The sequence below is a fragment of the Emydura macquarii genome, unplaced genomic scaffold (genome assembly GCF_026122565.2).
Source record: "Emydura macquarii macquarii isolate MOO-44397 ecotype Brisbane River unplaced genomic scaffold, CSIRO-AGI_Emac_v2 contig_1043, whole genome shotgun sequence".
NCBI classification, from domain to species: domain Eukaryota; kingdom Metazoa; phylum Chordata; order Testudines; family Chelidae; genus Emydura; species Emydura macquarii.
Window position 1 is genome coordinate 9,053,711 of NW_027131180.1, and position 19,251 is coordinate 9,072,961.

The 19,251-nt window shown below is 36.9% G+C and overlaps 1 protein-coding gene across 19 annotated transcripts in view; it reads right to left on the reverse strand.

Annotated features, from left to right (window-relative positions):
- DMD (dystrophin) overlaps positions 1 to 18,644 on the reverse strand; it is a 1,854,857-nt gene extending 1,836,213 nt beyond the window's left edge. For all 19 annotated transcript variants that reach the window (XR_010919130.1, XR_010919131.1, XM_067545076.1 and 16 more), the window contains exon 1: positions 18,268 to 18,644. Coding sequence is in view for 17 of the 19 variants with exons in the window: in XM_067545076.1 (XP_067401177.1) it covers positions 18,268 to 18,349 (82 nt within the window). In the remaining 2 variants the exon portion in view is untranslated. The remainder of the gene's footprint in view (positions 1 to 18,267) is intronic.
- Positions 18,645 to 19,251: the final 607 nt, after the last annotated feature.

Consider the following 19,251-nt stretch of genomic DNA (forward strand, 5'->3'; position numbering starts at 1 on the left):
TTAGAACCTACTGATGTTTCCCTTTCTTTTCACTTATTTTTTCCTAGGAGAGCTATTAAAACTGAAATGCTTATATTGTTATGCTGGGGCATATATCTGCTATTTCTTTAGTTGACAGACAAAAACCATCAGTCAAATTCAGCCTGGAGTAAGCAGATGCAACTCCTAGGGATGTCTGTAGGCCAAATTCATTTGCAATTGAAACAGTAAAGTAACATACCAGGTATAAGTTTGTTATAAAGGGGGTGCAAGTGACAAAGTTGTTTAGCATGCACCAACTGGTATTCAGTGAGTGCAGAATGAGCACCTCATGCCTGTAGGGAATAGAAAGAGGGTAGAGGATGTAGCAGGAAAAACAACTCTTAGGAAGATGCAAACTTAGGCAGGCCCATCTCCTCTACACCCACTTTTACTTATGCCTACACATCCCCAACACTCTTTGATCCAAATTTAGCCCTTGACAACAAATGGGAGCCCTTGCTTCATCTGCTTACTCCAGGCTACATTTGACTGAATTTGACCCAACATAGTTTTTGCCTGGTACCCAAGCAATAGATGATGTATGCCCCAGTATAACAATATAAGCATTTCAGTTTTAATAGCTCTCACTGTGAAAAACATAAAAAGAAAAAAGACAGCTTTCCAGAACCTTTGGATTTTTTCCTGTCTCAGGTGTTTTTCCACATTCAGTGTAGAGAATGAGAATTAATTTGAGTAGATTTAGATAAAACATTCACCTGATCAGTTGCAGGATGGAATCCGAATGATGCTCTTTTAAACACTACCATAGACAAAGGGGTTAATTCAATACCCCTCATACGCATGCAGACTGATTGACTTCAGTGGAACTTCATAGGTACAAGAGCAGAATTTAACCCAAAGAATGTAGTTATATCCTTAATATTATCCTTTTGAGAAAGAGGAAGTACAAGAGAAAATTTAGGATTGACATCTTCAACAACCATAGATGAACATTATTCCTTTGAGCTAAGCCAGTTGGGTTTGCTACTTCATCATAGCACAGACTGTTAAACCTAACCCACAGCAATTGGAGTCCCATGTTCAATCAGAATACATTCAAATGCTGCCATAGAAGGTCAAAAGCTGCAGTACATGTCCACAAATGCATTCCTCGAGGCATTCACACACAAGACTTGAGCAGACAGATGTATAAACAATCTGATGTACAGTAGGTGAACTCTGACTTTTTAGCATTAGAGCTACAGGCTTGAGGAGCCCTATCACTAGTTGCGACAACCTAGTCCACAACCTTTAGAAGAGACTGAAACGGTAAATATGGACTTTATAAATCTTCCCCCCCTCCAACCAAATTGCTGCCAAGTATCCATTAAAACAAATATATGCTAATTAATATATGCCATTAAGACAAAAACTGCTAAAGTAGCATTCAAGAAATATAATCTTTTTATGATCTCATAAGATGACAAGTTACTCCACCGAGGTCCAGCTACAAGTGAGTGACATTATTCACCTCTAAAGTAATAAAACACCTCTAAAATGTGTCACTATCAGTGCAGTATTTTTTTTTTTACTTATAAGTTTATTTTTCATGTTTATACTATTGAAGAAATGTTACCAAACAGGCAATGGTTTCTTGAAATAAGATTTATTCTGAGCATCTGGCCTCTAGTTTATATGCAGTTTCACTTGAATGTTTATCAGAGCTGAGCATATAATGGATTTTTTATTTTGCTGGCAATTTTGGGGGGGGGGGGGGGGGGAGAGAAGGGGAGGAACTGGAGGATAGAGGGAGAGTCAAACTAAAAACCTCTCCCCCCCAATTGTTGATAAATTAAAACAGAAAAAATGGGTAAAAATGTTTTAATTTTGATAAAATCAAAACTAAGTTTGATTTTCACCATTTTAAACAACATTTTTAATTTTTAAAGTACAGTTAAAGGCAATTTTGGAAAAAAAAGTAATTTTGAACTGAAAACTTGAAGCATTTCATTAAAAAAATGCCTAAAAAAATGTTTCAAGTTTAAAAAGCTTTGTGGGGCTATATTTTATTTTAGACCAAAACAATTTGGTGAAATTGACAAATTCTTGAAACATTTGTGTGTCACCAAAATCTGTATTTTTCACAGAAAAAAAAAAAAAAACGTGCTCCCATTTAAAGTTTTTCTCTTACTTCTAGACAAGAAAAATCTGACTTTGATTTTAAACTGGGACTTGATTCATATTGTTAGTAGCTAACTAAAAAAAAAACCCAACCAAGCAGAAATACCACTAACCAAACCCCTTCAAACACCCATTGTTTCTGTGAACGTCAAACTCTTCTAAACACTTCACTGATGTCAACCACCAATTACTCATACAGCAATTTCACTAGTACCAGTATCAATGTCTACTGCTGCACTTGACAGCAACAGATATGTTTCTCTTTATATAGTTATAGTATTAATTTACCAGGAGTGCTCAAAGTTAGGTGGTGATGTTCTTCAGAACTTGTAACTTCAAAATGATTTTGTCATCTATTCTTCATGCCTTTATGAATGCATCCGTGCTGTTAAGTCAACTCATATGAAGTCTTTTCAACTTCTCAATAAGTGATTCTTTTTCTCCATATTTTTGACACTTTATTGCTATCTTGCATCCACCTCAAGGAGCTCACCATTATGCTCATATCTGAAAAATGTCTACTTGGTTCGCACTCATTCTCGCTTGTTCTATATTCTTTCTTCACAACCTGTACAAAAAAAACCTCAAAACACCCCACGTTTTCCCAAAGACATCACCAGATGACATATTCCATCACATCTACTCACTGTATTACTGGTCCATCTTCAGTCTTCTGAGTTAAGTCATACAGAACAGCTCATCTCACTAAGGAATTGGGTACTCTCACTTAAGCACAGAAGTCGAAATCACCTTACCGATGAAGTGCCTTGCTAGGGCTGTTGAAAGCTCTCTCTTTCAAAAACCATCAAGCTTTCCATTTGTAATCATTTTGGCCACTGGAACTCCAGTAAACTTTGTGAGTAATGCCTAGTTTGAGAATTGAATATAAACTTTCAACATTTAAAAGTCATGAGCCAAAACACCAAAATCATGATATATTTTTTTAAAGTAATAAATGTTTGGGTTTATTTTATTTGTTTTTTGGATTTTAGCATTTAGAGTTCATGTTTTCAAGGTTTTATCTGCAGCTATGAAGACAAGAAACTTAATTTAAAAAAGATGAAGATTCAAAATTCACTTATAATTCCATGACCAGGAGCTAGAATATAAAAAAAACAAAATATTGTGACACACAGTAAGATTACAAGATTTGGCAACCCTTATCTAATATGTCCTTTACGGGGAGTGGGAGAGAGGAATGCAAGAATACTCTCCCCTGCCAAAAGGTTTCTAATCAATCTTTTCCATAGCTAATGCCTATGATTCTCTTGACATTGTTTCCTTCTGGATTACTCCTCAAATCAACAGAAAAGTAAGTGGTGCAGTAGTTGAATACTGGCCACATAAACTGAAAGCAATAACAAAAGTGTTAAAGCACTGTACCATTTTACTTCAATGCCTTCTGTTTCAGCCACTTCCTTTACGATATGTAAGCTGTACAATGAGATACTGGGATGAAGAGAATTCCTGTAGAAACCTCAATCCAGGAGACAATGTAATGCTTGTCTTGGATTTCACAGACTCTGCAGATTTCTACAAACCGTATGATTAAGATATACTATAAGCAAAGATTTGACATGAGGCTAGATGCACCCGTATCTCTTTTTTGTATTTGCCTTTTACCAATTTGTATTTGTCTTCCCTGTAGCAGTCTTTTTTCTTATATTGGCTGTTAAGAACGGATATGTTTTGGAATGCATTCACAGAGAACTCTGTGCAGGTATGCAGCCATAGTACATATCTGAACATTTTAATCATTCATCAATTTTATGGGTCCCTATCACTTAACAATTCTTGGTCATGGTTTCAGTAAGTGTTTTCTCATTTACACTATGGCATCTCTTCCTATATCATTCTGCACTCAAGTTCTAATGTTGACTTTTAACATCAGTTCATTTTTCTGTGGTAACAAATACCTAAAGACAGTTCTGGGACTTCAAAGCAGAATCGAAAAGAAAGGGTAGCTCGGCTAAGAGGGAAAACAGCCTTATTCTGTACACACCATATTTAATAACAGCAACACAAACACTCCAGCAAAATAAGTTGTTTTTTGTGCAAGTATTCCCTCATTTCAAGTTTGTTCCAGTTTAAATGTGTGTTTTCAATATAAATTTATAAAGGTAGAGACTGAAGAAAGAAGTGAGACAAACTGTCATTCTACTGTGGTTATTATGGTTCAAACAGTTCTGCTGAATATAGTATTTATTATACCAATTTCAATCTGCTAATGTAACTCTGTACTGTGCAGAGTTACCCTAAGGACATATTAGAATCTATATCCCAGAATTACCTCTGTTTAATGAAGATGCACAGTCCAGTTGCTATATCAGAAAACTAATCATCAGAAGTTCTGGATTGTATTTCTAGCTCCATTTAATAACTCACTGTATGACCTTAGCTAAGTCTGTGAACATCCCTGTGCTATAGTTTCCCCATTTGTAAAATTGTGGGTACTAACAGTTATCTTCCAGGAATGTTGTTAGAGTTAATATATGTAAAATGCTTTAAAGGTCTTGGTTGACCAGTTCGACAGAATAATACTGGATACCATTAATGTATATGCAATATTCATTAACTACAGCCATCTTTTATAAGACATAACTTTCTCTCATGAAAATGTATACCCAAGTCTCATAACAAAACCTCTATTAGGGCGATCCCTTGAAAACATTTAACTGCTTTTTACAGAATACCTAAGAAGCCAGATTCAGACCTGGTGACAGTGGATATCATGCCATTAAATTGACAGGTGTGAAGTGGATGTCATGCCATTGATTATTGAAGGCCATAAACCTGAACTCATTTTACACCACATCTGAATCTGACTCCCTAATACTAGGATCACATGAATAACCTTTTGTAGGACATACCATGTGCTATGCCATGCTTAAAAAGATGTTATGATCATGGTTTGAATACAAGTGCCACAATTTAATCTAGCAGCCCTACAGATTTTTTTTTTTTTTTTTTTAAACTAGCAGAACTCCTGAGATGAAATACAATTTAGTATTCAAATGGAAATTATGCCAAATGCACAACTCTTAGTGATATCAAAAGATCCTGAATCAGGCCCTAAATACCTCATATATAAAAGAGGTTTTAAAAAGTGTTTTTCACACCTTTATCCCCTAGCAAAGTCTATGAATAATTCAGGAAAGTAATTTTTAATTCCTGAAACAAATCTATTTTATACGTTGCAAATACTGCCTGCACCTACAATACCTAAGTGTGTCACTCACAATCTCTTAAGAGTATTGCATGTAAATGACTCAAAACCTTATCCATAAAAGATACTGGGCCAAATTCCATTCTCAATTACATCCATGCAACCCATCATCTTCAGTGGGGTTCTATTATGTTCAGGTTTTCATGCTTCTCATCACTGTAGTATGCATATATTTGGTGGGCCAAAAGTTGTGTTGATTTACACGCGGAAGCTGTGAGAGCTCAAAGGGATATTCCCACTCAAGGTCATATTGGCTTCAGAGGGGATCCTCTCGGGTTTATAGGTTTGCAGAGGTAAATCTTTTTGAAGAATCAAAGCACATGTATCTCCAGTCCACATTCTGAGTTTTGATTGGATTTTAATAATTTAACATCTGAGAAAGTTTTGAAAAAATATATCTCCCTATTCTCCAAGTTGCTATTTACTTTGGTAAATGTTATCTCTATAAACTGCTGCCCATAATATTTTTATTAAATTTACATGGAAATATCTGATCAGTTATCTTAAAATGAAATTAGACATTTCCCCCCATTTTCCTAACACTGAATCAATAATTTAACATGTACATTGAGAACATACATATTGGGTTAAATAAATGAATCATGTAGTTTTCCCCATCATGAGTTTAGGTTTTACCATCTGAGAGACCTAAAACAATAACAACTAGTTACAGATGTTATATACTACTGTATGGCATGTATCTGTTCATAGCAGTATTCAGAAGTTTTTTTTAAGACAATATTTAACCATTTTTAAACTAAAATGGTAAGTATAAATAATGATGTAAAGCAAAAGCACCATGGTCCTTTAAATGCCACGTGCATTTAGGGTGCTATGTAACAATTAAAGAAATACAGTTGACTATTTTTAAACGTCTGCTTTCTTGTTTGCAGTGTTGTGTGTGAGAAAAAGAAAATCACTTAAAATAGTTCCAAAAATTCCAAACAGAAATTTCTTTACTAAATCTTTTCCCTCTTATTTAGAAGACCATTTGTTCCTGTAAATACATCTAAATTCCAGGAGGTTCCAATACTTCCAGTGTCCTTTAGTTCTCCCTCTTTATAATACAATACATTTGTACTCATTTTAATGTGGATACTATTGTATTCTAGGGTTACGTATCTTGTTCCGAGTTTGAATTTAACATTCATTAGCCATTATGACAGAGTACTCAACCTTGTCATGTGACTGGGGCCAGGCTCTTAACAGTGTTCCTGTGTGTTACATCATTAGTACATTAAAACATGGGTTTAGGATCAAATTGTCGTTTTCAATGATAAGAGAGCAGCTTCAATGTCACTTAGCTCTAGTGCCATAACTAACACAACAATGAGATGTTATGCAAATAGTGATAGGTGGTCTCTCTACTACACAGGTAGGCCACCCCCTATTCACATGTATATAGATATGTGCCCCAATAAAGATATCTGGGATAACAGTAGGTTGAATTTGCGATAGACACAGGGGACCAAATCCTGCATCCCATACCAAGGGTCATATTGTACTACTCCCCCCTATTGCTACAACTGGTGGAACTGCACTGCTGAAAGTGAGAGGGTGAAAAAAACGTGAAGAAAAATGCTAGTGTAGGCTCATCCTTAGTGACACATGGCTGACTGAAAGTGATGAGTCTAAAGGAGAGACTGGAAGGAAGATAGCAAAGTTCTTTGGCACACTGGACGAAAAAGGCCTTTCCGAGAGTAGAGAGCAGGAGGCCACAACTGATAAAGGAGCTTCAGAGAGGGAGCAAATCTCACTAGGGATTCACTTGGTTTTCACTCAAGCAAGACTTCAGTTGAAGTCAACTGGAGTTTTGCATGAGTAAGGACTGCAAAGCTAGGCCAAAAACAAAATTCTGCATTGGTTTGCATCCTGGTAATCTCATTACCATTACTGAGAAAACCCTGTTGAAAAATGAGGCTGGTATGCAGTAAAGAGAATTCAGCATTTTAAAGCACGTCATTTCAATCACTAACTTTTTGTCTCTATTCACAAAATCATTACACTTGAGACTTACACAATAAGGGAAAGATCACAAAAAACCTAATTGAATTAGTTTAATTATCTGAAATACTGCATAGAAGACTTTGTTATGCCAGCTGTTGGTTTTGTTGGCAACAGACATGTCTGTTGTGATGTGAGAGAGTCTGGTTTAGAAAGACCTCAGAATTCTCTCTCCTTCAGCTGACAGAATGGGTATGGATCACAGATGTGACACTTTACAGTGAACATGTAGGCCACAAACCTCAGCGTAGAATTCACAGACTAACCTCGCTGGAAAATACATAGGAACATGGTGATGATTCACCAGAATGTACTGTGGACCAGTGAAAACAAAAATTCCATCCAATATCAACACCTCATTATATGATCAATCTTAATATTGTCAGCTTATTTCCACTGATCTTAGAACATAGCGTAACATATGTTGGCATAAATAAGTATAGAGTACATGTTATACTGACCGGGTTGTAACCAGTTTGATAAACTAAAATGTCAACATAAAAATGAACCATTGGATTTAAAGAAAATGAAAAGGGCAGACTACATCATCTGAAAAAGCTAATGTCACAAAGTCATGAAATCGTGGATAAATAATAGTTCAGCATCAAATGATCATTTGTTAATGTAGTGTCTCAAGACAAGAGTCAATGGCTGTTTACTGCAAAAAAACATGCTGCGTCTTTTGAATAAAACAGTGTTACAGATAATCCTTTACTTTGCAGCGAGTTTATCTGGTGCCAAAACCCATCCAGCAACTTTCATTCCTCCAGCAGCTATATTTTTAGATGTCCTTTAATATTTTTTCTCTCGCTTTAGTTTGGGCAGAACATTGGTCTTTGGGGAAAAAAAAATCAGTTTTTAAGTGTCCCTTTTTCCTAACAATAGTCCTTCTGTAGAGAAAGGAAGATGAAAGTGGTAAGGATAAGCATAAATTTGTATTAAGTTTGGGACATATGTTGTCTTTTGGGAGTAGCCGGATCCACTGTAGGAGCACCATTATCCACCTTGACTCAGTAGGAGGCACACAAACAAACAGGCATAAATAAGACAAGTTTCATTTTGAATCTTTGTATAGATCTTTAAAATACAATGAATCTTCCAAATAAGAAATACAAGATTAGCTTCCTCCTATACTAGCAGTCTAATAAACATGGCTATATTTAAAAATGTTATGATCCAACCTCTCTCTCCAGCCTATAAGCAAATGTGCTCTTTAGCAGCACTGCCAAACCTTTATGTAGATAATATCGTTGATGGTATCTGATTGCATGCTGCAGCATAATTCAATCACAACATACTCCTGATATCAATCATTAGGTTAATAAGGACAGCCAAACACGAACCTTGGAATTCAATAGAAGATTTTCATCGCAAAACAAAAACAGGGTGGGGCTCAGCAGGTCCAAGCAATTGGTTTAAACACACAGTGGTATGAAATGGGCAGTGAATAGAACTTTGGATCATAAAACATTAGCATGAAGAAGAGCATTGTCCATTTTGTATGAAAGGTTGAATCGCTCATGCTGAGAATGCTGGAGTTTTCTTTGCGAGGGCTACAGGATACGTTCTGCAGTCTGAAAAGACACAGATCTATTTAGGAGTGTGTTGAAGTTGGGTAGTTGAATCGAGTCTGAGCAGTGCTTCCTCCTGAGCTGGGGCACATGGATGTAAGAACACTGCTAGGTGATACCTGCTGGAGAGACTAGTGTGAATCAGGGCACAATTTTTCTTCTGAGGCCCCTAAGCTGTGCTGCATGGGAAAGCGCTGAGGAGGTTACTGCCGCAATCAGTCCCTCTCATGAGATGGATGTGTATTTCTTTGGGATCAAGCCTTTTCATGCTGCAAGCTGTAGGCCCTTTCTCCAAGTGGAACGGAAACTGAGGAAATCGACTTTTGCCATGGCAAAAAGAATTGTTGGAAGTTTTCTGAAACATTTTAAGCATCAATAGAACTCTGTTGTTGTTTCTTGTTTTTTGCACAGGGCTCACCCACGTGAAGCAGCTTTCAGCCTCAGAGCCTTTACAGAGGCAGGATTCCATGAGGGTGCCGTTATGCTGTCTCTTTGTAACTATAGTGGGGTGAAACTATTTCCACTGCTAGTGAAATCAATCTACTTGAGGGTGGCTTCTAAATAAAGATATATTATAATTTTTATGTTTCAGGCTTCCATTTCTGATCTTGATACTGAAGGATATAAAATATAAAATTACTTTTATAGATAGTTAATTTGAAAAATACCCTAGACTTATAAGCTTTACTGGAAATTAGGAAAACTGAACCACTTCTTCACTGTTATCTAACAGATAACATAGCCAAATGGCATTTAACAATTCTTCATAGCTCCAAGTAAAATAAAATAAAGGTAGTGGTGGGGAACACTACCTATATAAAGAGGCTAGTTTGTATTACTACAATATCTATGTAGCCTTGTCGATTACATTCCCATATATGATGCAACGTATGGTCCAAGGTATTAATACTGTAGAAAGAAAGAAAGAAAAAGCAAGCAAGCTCTCACCACAACTGTTAGCATATATTGCCAGTTTGCTTTCCTGATTGGCGACCAAGTGACATTCCATTCAACAGATAAGCCACCTTCAATAAGCTGTATACCTTTAATGTAATTTTAAAAAATGGAGAAATTAGCAGTATAATTTAACACATTAATTCTTAGAGAGTAATTTCTTGAAAGTGAATCTATTACCTTTAATGCCTAAAACATTTGCTCCCATTACAAAATTTGGGAACTTAACCACAATATTAGCAAGGCTGTGGTATATATTATCCCTATTGCAATAATGAAATATATATGCTGCTAACTAAATTATGTAAAATGCTAATTGTTTACAGATGTTATATTTTCTCTAAGTCTAATTTTAAGAAACCTTGCTATAGTATTTCTTTTGATTTATGTTTGAAACACTAGAATTTTTACGAGCACAAATATATTGTTGTCAAGGCAACAATATACAGAAAACAGACAATCTTTATGTTTCCATGAACTAACAGCATGCAACTCACTCTCACAATATTACATTTAATATCTCAACCAAACTATTGTTTAGCTGATCTGCTTTTTCCCAAAAAGAAATGGACTGCTTCAATGTCCTGTAACAAAAATTAAGTTTTATCTGGAGGTCTTTTCAGTAGCACTTTACAGGACAATATAAATATTTTAAATCCCCCTTCTTCACCCCCTCCCCCTTTTTAAAAAAAAAAAAAAAAAAAAAACTTCCTCTCTCTGATTATACAGATGATGTATGCAGGATACTAATGGAAGCTGAGAGAGCTTCGCACTTTTGAAAAAAAGTCAGGGCATGCGCTTTCAGTGCACAATACAGACACCGAACAAATAAAGTCTGGGAAATTTAACGGTTAGGCTAGAATAGCAGTTATACAGTGTTGTGTCTTGCAGAACAAAGCTTAAAAGATTGTACTGTACAGGGGTACAACCTCTCCTTGATGGAAGCACACATTTCCTCTTGAAGTCGATGGGGTCAGGTTTTCACTGGAGGAGTTCTAATGCACTGTATTTAAAAGTTAATTACTATATGTTAATAAAATCTTTACACTTTCTGATTTTAAGCACTACTGAAAATTCTAGCAATTCAACTGTGTCCAAAAAAATAAATATAACAATCACAAATTGTTCTAGCTTTTAGGCCAGAGGGACCATATCTCCTGCACACAGGAGAGAAAATAGATGGACAGAATCACCGGGGTGCCACTGCTGTGACCTTTCCCTTCCCGGGCACCACCACCAACTCTCTACTTCACATGTCACAGGTCTCCTGTGGCTGGATGTTTGACGGAATGAACCAGTGAAAGTGGTCAGTGCAGTTCAGCTGTTTTATTAAATATTTTCCTTCTATTCAACTCAGGACTAATTTTTGCTCTGGCCTCCATATTTCTGTCAGGTACTGCAGCTTGGTGGAGTCACTAAACAATTTTGGACAAGATCCACACTTCTTCTCATACAAAGAGTGTTTAGGAATAGAGACTTCATTTATAAATACTTCTTTCCCTGCAGAACCCTAATACTGACTCATCAGAGCCAAAACCCCTCCTTTAGCAGTCATGAAAGTTATGTCTTATTTTTGACTATGATCCAACTTTCAGGCAGTGTAGCAATTCCATATGCGCACACTATGAAACCTCAGATAGATTAGATTAGATTAGATATCGCCTTAACCTCATACACAGAAGCTCTGTATAAAATATCATTTTAACATTCTTGGACAGCCATCTGACTCTCATTCTCAAGCATGATGAACATTCTGTACTGGTCCTCTTGCATGCTTGCACTCATGGCTTTTATTACAATGGAATGGTGCCCAGACACAAGGTGGCATGACAGTTTTAGGAGACCAGCCAAGGGTACAGTATGAAGAATAGCACGCAGAATACAGAAAGTTACACCTAATCTGCAAGATCTCTCATACCAAATCAGGGACACTTTCTATTACATGAAGTCATATATACTGACCTTTGTTTGTAGTTATAATGTTGATGTCCATGTTCATCTGGCACCTGTTTTCTTAATATGCCAGACCACTCTGAATGCTTCAAGCAAAGGGTGATTAGAGGGCTGCTCCCTGCTACTGCCCTGAATAACTGGTGGGTTTACAGTTTCTCCCTCAACTGGAATTTGCCTCTCTCTTTCTGAGATTTACTGTTAATGCCCAATAAGGCTACAGATATTTTAAGATACAATGGGAAACTATTTTAATTTGCCTCTGAATTTTCTTCCAGAATATTTAACTGCTCAGTGTAAATTCCTATCCAGCAACTCCTCTTTCCTTAAGACCAGAACTCTCATTCCTTAATGAAATGTCAAGTAAAGTGGCTTTGCACAGTGAATACATACGCAGATTTGTGTGGGGCAGAATCCTCACTCCCAGCCTAGAGGCAAGCTATATCACCTTTTCAAGGCTTGACTCCATGCTGCAATAATGCTCATTCTCTTCCACCAAGCCAATGGACCAATATATTGATAGAAATTAAGAACAAATCCATCTTTAGAGACTCCCATTCTTTCTATAGCCTGCACGTTCAAGTATGGTGTACCCTAGGATTTAGTTTTTTGCTGCTGCTGTTAATAACGAATGAAATTACTTACTCTGCTACAAAAATAATAGAATTATTTCAATAACGTTAATGAAGATTTGGAAAAAAGCAATGAAGTGCAGGTTCTTTTACAGTACAAAAGTTGTTTATCACTTTACTTATGTCTACTACACTTTAAAATGATTTCTCTAACTGTACTGTTCTAGCAGTGCATCTAAATATGTGCTAGAAACCATGCCGATAACGTGTATGTTGTATGCCTAGTAAAGAAATCCCAGTCCTACAAAAACCACATCTGGTTTCAGAGATGTTAAAGCACAAAGGCTATTTTTGTTAAGCAGCATAATTTCCACTTACAGGAGAGACTGTTCTCCTTGTGTTCAACAAATGTGACATCATGTACACTTAAATTCAAAAGCATAGCTATCGATAACAAGGCAATGCTAATCAAATAGTTTAGCATCAAGTTTTTTTTCAGACAGTACCAACCATATTCCAAATCTTCAATAAGTGCTAACACATCCTTATTAATGCTCTTTTGAACAGACATTTTTATGGTGAAACTTGCAAATTAGAGGAACTAACGTCATAGCTGTCTGGATCAATCAGTTGAAATTGAAGTCCAGATCTATAATTTTGATATGCTAGATTTCTGTTAAATAATCTATGAATTGACAATGGATTATAAAAGGTCTATTAATCTGAGGGTTAGGAGGAAAAGAGTGCCTATAACAATGCATAGATGATCTGTATCCTGCCACTGGTAGATATGATAAGAAATAAACTCCCCATGTGTAACTTCAATAAGGCAAGTTGGGAGATGACTCATGAAACCCAATACAGTGCACAGAAGTTAAACCAGGAAGTGCCATTGAAAATAGATCCATGCTAATAAGAAGAGACTAACCAAAATGCCAAATTGGTTCATGGCGTTTAAGACCAGAAGAGAACATTAAATCATCTAGTATGACCTCCTGTATATTACAGGCCATTACATTTCATAAAATTAGCTCTGTATTGTGCCCCAAAACATATATTTCAGAAAGGCATCCAGTCTTGATTTAATGACATCAAGAGATGGAGAAACCACCACTTTCTTCGGCAGTTTGTTCCATGGTTAACCACAAATGATTAAAAAAAAAAAAGTAAATTTTCTCATTTGAATTTTTCTGGCTTCAATTTCCAGCCACTGTTCTTGTTATGCTTGTCTCCACTAAATTAAGTACTCAGTATTTTCACCTGTAAATGGACTTGCACAGTATAATCATGTCACTTCTCAATCTTTTTTTTTTTTTGATAAGCTAAATAGACTTATCTCTTCAAATCTCTCACTCTAAGGCATTTTCTCCAGCCCTGGCATCATTTTTGAGATTCTCTTTTGCACCTTCTTCAATTTTTCAATATCCTTTTAAAAATGTGGACACCAGAACTGGATGCAGTATCCCAGTAACAGTCTCACCAATGCCATATACAGATATAAATCACCTCACTACTCCTACCCACCTATTCATACATCCAAGAATCACATTTGCGTTTTTCGCCACAGAATCGTACTCAGAGCTCATGTTGAATTGCTTGTTCACAATGAGTCCTAAATTCTTTTGAGTCACAGCTTTCCAGGATACAGTTCCCCATTCCACATGTCTGGCCTGCATTCCTTGTTTCTAGACGTGTAACTTTGCATTCGCGTGTATTAAAAACACATTTTGTTCAAATGGGCCCAACTTATCCAAGCGATCCAGAACGTTCTGTAAGACTTTCTGTCCTCATCAGTATTTACCATTCTGCGAATGTGTGTCATCCACATATTTTATCACCAGTGATTTTATATTTACTTCCACATCGTTGATGAAAATGTTGAATAGCATCAGGCCTAGTACTAATCCCTGTAGAATCTCAGTAAAACACCCCATTCAGTGCTGATTCCCCACTAATCACAACTTTTTTAGATCTGGTGGTTAGCAGTTCTTAATCCATTTAACAAGCGCTTTATCAATACTGTACAATGCTAATTTTTAATGGGAATGTACTAAGTCAAATGCCTTACCAAAATCTATGTATATTATATTTACACAATTATCTTAAAAAGAGTCAAACAATCTAATTTCATAAGATATATCTTCCATAATCCCATACTGACTGGCATTAATTACATATCTTTTAATTCTTTATCAACTTTTCCATTATTTTACCCATGAATGATGTCAGGTTAACTGACCTATATTTATCATCATGCTTGCCTTTTTAAATATTGGCACATTAGCACTCTTTCAGTCTTCTGGAATTTTTCTGTTGTTGCAATTAAACAGGAACACTATTGGGCTAGAAGTCTGAATCAACTCTATTAGAACTCTTGGGTGCAAATTACCTGGGCATGCTGATTTAAAAATATTTACTTCCAGTACATGCTGTGTGAATAATGGATTTTTCAATTCACAGGCCACACCAAAAAGAAAATTATTTTGGATCATCCCAAATGAGAGTTTTTCAGTAAACTAAGAAAGAAATTTTAAAATTCCTTTCAGGTCAAGTGAAAATTTTTGTTCAATTCAAAATAAAATATTTTGTTTGTGTTTTAACTTTTTAAAAATAAACAAAGTAAAGTTTGAGATGAAAAGCTGTTTCAAATTAAAAAAAAAACTGGTTATGTTTTAACCAAAACAAGTTGGTGAATTCAACACAAATTCATCAAATGTTTCAGTTGACCTGAATCTGTTTTTTTGGCAAAATAAACAGCACCACACTCCAAACATAATTTCAAGCTTCCAGTGTTGGGTTTGTTTATTTATTAAACATACGTGATCAGGTTTTCCTCAGAGTGAGATGCTCAACTCCTTTTGAAAGTCAAGGGAGTTAGACTGCCAACTCTGGTCCCTTTGAAAACCCTATCTGTGATGAAAATTAGGAAAAAAAATCTAAAAAGGTAAAGTTCAGATTCCTCATGATTAAAATTTAAAATTGTGTGGCCCACAAACTGTCTAAACCCTCAAGCAATGGTAGAATTATTCAAGATACAATAGTGAGAGTTGTGTGGCACCTTAAAGACTTACAAATTATTTGGGCATAAGCTTTCATGGGCAGAAATCCACTTTGTCGGATGCATGAAGTAGAAACTTCAGTTTGGTAGGTATACATATATACGTGCAAGGATGGGTGAGTTACATCACTGTGAGGAGGGCAAGTGTTAAGGAGGTGAATTCAAATCAGGGTGGATGAGGCAATTCATAACAGTTGATGAGACAGTGTGAATGTCAAAAGAGGGAGCATTATTTTTTGTAGTGGGCTAGCCACTCTCAGTCTTTATTCAGACCTAGTCTGATAGTGTCAAGTTTGCATATGAGTTCCAGATCTGCAGTTTCACACTGGCAATTGTTTTTGAACATTTTTTTGTTCAAGTATGGCAACTTTCAAGTCTGCTACTGAGTGTCCAGGGAGATTGAAGTGTTCTCCTACTGGTTATTGAATGTTACCATTCCTGATGTCTGATTTGTGTCCATTTATTCTTTTGCATAGGGACATTCCGGTTTGGCCAATGCACATGGCAGAGAGGCATTGTTGGCACATGATGGCGTATATCACATTAATAGATGTGCAGGTGAATGAGCTCCTGATGGTGTGACTGATGTGGTTACATCAAGATGTTTATAATGCAATTTATAATCTAAAAACCTGCTTTCTGAATTCCATGACTTCTGTAAACGTCCAAATTACTTTGATTACACTCATACACAAGAGCAAAGTGGAAACATCTATTTTAAACCCCTTTAAGTTGTTTTTTGCTCAGATTATAGTACAACGTGCTTAACATTTCTGTTGTCACCTAAATTGGTCTGGAGACAGGCTTTCAAGGAAAATACAGAGAGGAAGAGACAACAAGGAAGTGTATATCATATGAATATATCTTGTTGTTTTTGTGTTCCAATTTTTGGAGGGTGTCAGTCAGCCTATTACTTAAGTTATAATTAACTATACAAAGCAAACTGAATGCAGAAAGCAGTTACTAACACCAAGCAATACTTAAAAACACAAAAAAGCTCCAGTAGTTCATTAAGCTGTAAATTATGTTGGGTGATCCACTGAAATTAGTAACAGTAACTTTCCTATGTAAGTCTTCAAGCTTTTTGTTTCCAATTAATATCCACTCCAATGCATTAAAACATTCTAATAGCTTATCCTTTTAAAAAGAAATTCTTGGGATTTTTTATTGTAATTCTTTTCCATTCTACAGCTACCAAAAATATAAATTGTCTAAGTTTAGAATTGGGTTGATTCACAGCTGCAGGTTGCAGTGCAACTAACTTGACCAGAAATCACTGTGGAAGGAGTTCTCTGGATAATTTTTCTTTCTAGCTTTTCCATCCTGTAATGATGCAACTTCTGAACAAAGAAGCTTTGTGTTATCAGAGTCACAAGTGGTTCTGGAAAAATGTGGGTGTGGAAGTCTCTCTACAGCTAAGTGTGCTGCTTCTTCTCAATAACACTTAATTTCTAGAATATTTCACAGTAAAGTCCAAATACAAATTTGACTTTTTCACCTGTGAGTTTAAGACCATTGTGCAGTGGATGCAATTGTAAGAAACATACTAAGGAGTATAGATTCCAAGCAAAATGTTTGCATTACTATAATTTCAAAGAACTGCATTTATAATATTGCAAGAGTCTCTCTATCCGGAGATAATGAAAACCATGCATCCCTAGTATGGGAGGGGGCGGGGAGAAGAGTTTATTTTATGTACTGCCAATCCAGAACTTTGTCAGCTAAATTACTTATCAATAGGCCAGAAGCTTCCCAAAACTCATCTGGAAGCAGAATTTTTACTGGGGTAGCTGTGCTACAAATTGGGCTGGAGAAAACTTCTCACTCCCTGGCGGATCGTTATCTTCTTTCCGTTTTACTCTGCCAGACTAGCTTACACATTTTAGAAGATACACTCAGAAATACAGGCGGACTTAATTATTGTATTTACATTGTAAATGTGTGCATTTCAAATGCTCTATAAACACCTTCACTGCCCAAAATTTGGTTCTTTCCCTAGACTAAACAGAGGGATTCTAGGCACCTAAAACTTTAGCGTCTGTGGAAGCATTACAGCTGCTCCCATTTTCAGCTTTAATGGCCTGCCCTATTACACAAATGGCAAAGCAACCTTGAATGATTGCCTGAGCCCAAGACCTCTTATATTCAATGAAAAGGAAAAGTATTTACTCAGAACACTTTGCTTATTCCAAATACGCAGGTTTTCTAAACTTTGTGGCCAAGTCCCTCCACACTTCATAAACCCACCTAAAGTTTTTTTTTTTTTTTAAACAATTATTTCTATACCTTTAAAATCCCATTGTCACTCTCTGCTAACTGCATTAGTGTTGCAATAAGTTAATGCAATAATCAGTCTTCTCTTTGCCTGCCTGACCATAAATTTTCTATTTTGTCAGCATAGCTTTTTTCCAAAACTACAAACCACTCAACGTACAGTAACTTTCAGTTTTTGACAGGGAAATAAGTGTCTGATCATATTAAATAAGTGCCCATTTCCCTTAAATACGATACCACTATTTTCATAAGTGGGATACTTGTAATCATTTTGTTTCCATAAAGCACTCTGTGTAGCAATGTCGTGCACATATATCCAGCGTTTTGTTTTGTTCTGTTTTGGGTTAGACCTTCTTCCTGCAGCTGGAGAGCAGAGAAACTTTTCCAAACACATTCCCCAACGAAAGTTCAGAGGAATTCTTTACCTCCATGGAAGAAAGCAAGACAAAACAATGGCCCACCCCAGCGCTTTGTATTTAACACACCCCCATCAGGAAATAAACAAGATGTTCCTACCAGATCTGCTCTTGATGATATCACTGAACTCATCCGCTGCAGACTCTTCGCTGGGATTCTCAGGACGTCCTGATTCAGCCATAGCAAACGATCCCTCACCCACACACAGAGTCTCTCTCCCGTCTGGCTCTGCACCCTGAGGCGCCTTTTAAGCCAGAAGCAACACAAAATTAAAAGGAGGCTTTTGTTTGATTCTAGTGGTTCAAAGGCAGAGGGGGAGCTAAGCTCAGCCCGGCACTGCCCAGCCACAGCGAGGAGCAAAGGAGAGGGAAACACAATAAACCCAGGCAAAGATCAGACTGGAGGAGAGCTGTCAAACTCTGCTCCCTGGACAGCAGAGAACAGGTGCTGAGCCATGCGCGTCTGCCTTAAAATAGAGCCAGCGGCTCCAGCCAGGTGAAAGAAGAGGAGGTCTGATACTCAATAAAGGAGCAGCTAACTTGGGAGACTCCAGAGACTCCCCTTTCCGCCCCGCTCGCGATCAATGCAAACAGAAGCAATTAGAGAGCAAATTGCTAAAAGAAGCAAACAGGAGCATGAATGATTTAGCAGCCCCCACTTAAAAGCGTTCACTTGAATACAGAGAGGGATTTAAAAAGTACGCCCCCCCACCACCACCACTACCACCACACAGCGACCCTGCTTAGCTCCATCATAACCAACGCCTCGGGCAGGCAGGCAGCCAGGCTCTGTACCTGAGGCTTTGATCAGTGAAGGGAGGGGAAATTGTTATCCTTCCTAAAACTATGCCAGGTAGATGCATCTAGCTGGCATCTCTCTCCTCCATCTCACCTGTCACAGAAAAACTTGGCTAGCAGTCCCAGGATGTATCAGGGTTTTTATTTCTATTTGGGGGCAAAAAATGCAACAGTGGGAGAGAGGGGAGCCTCCTTATACCTTTAGCCAAGGGGTTAACACATTCCCCTGGAATGTCTGAAACCTAGATTCAAGTCCCCCCTCTCCCTGATGTGCAGAAGGATTTTG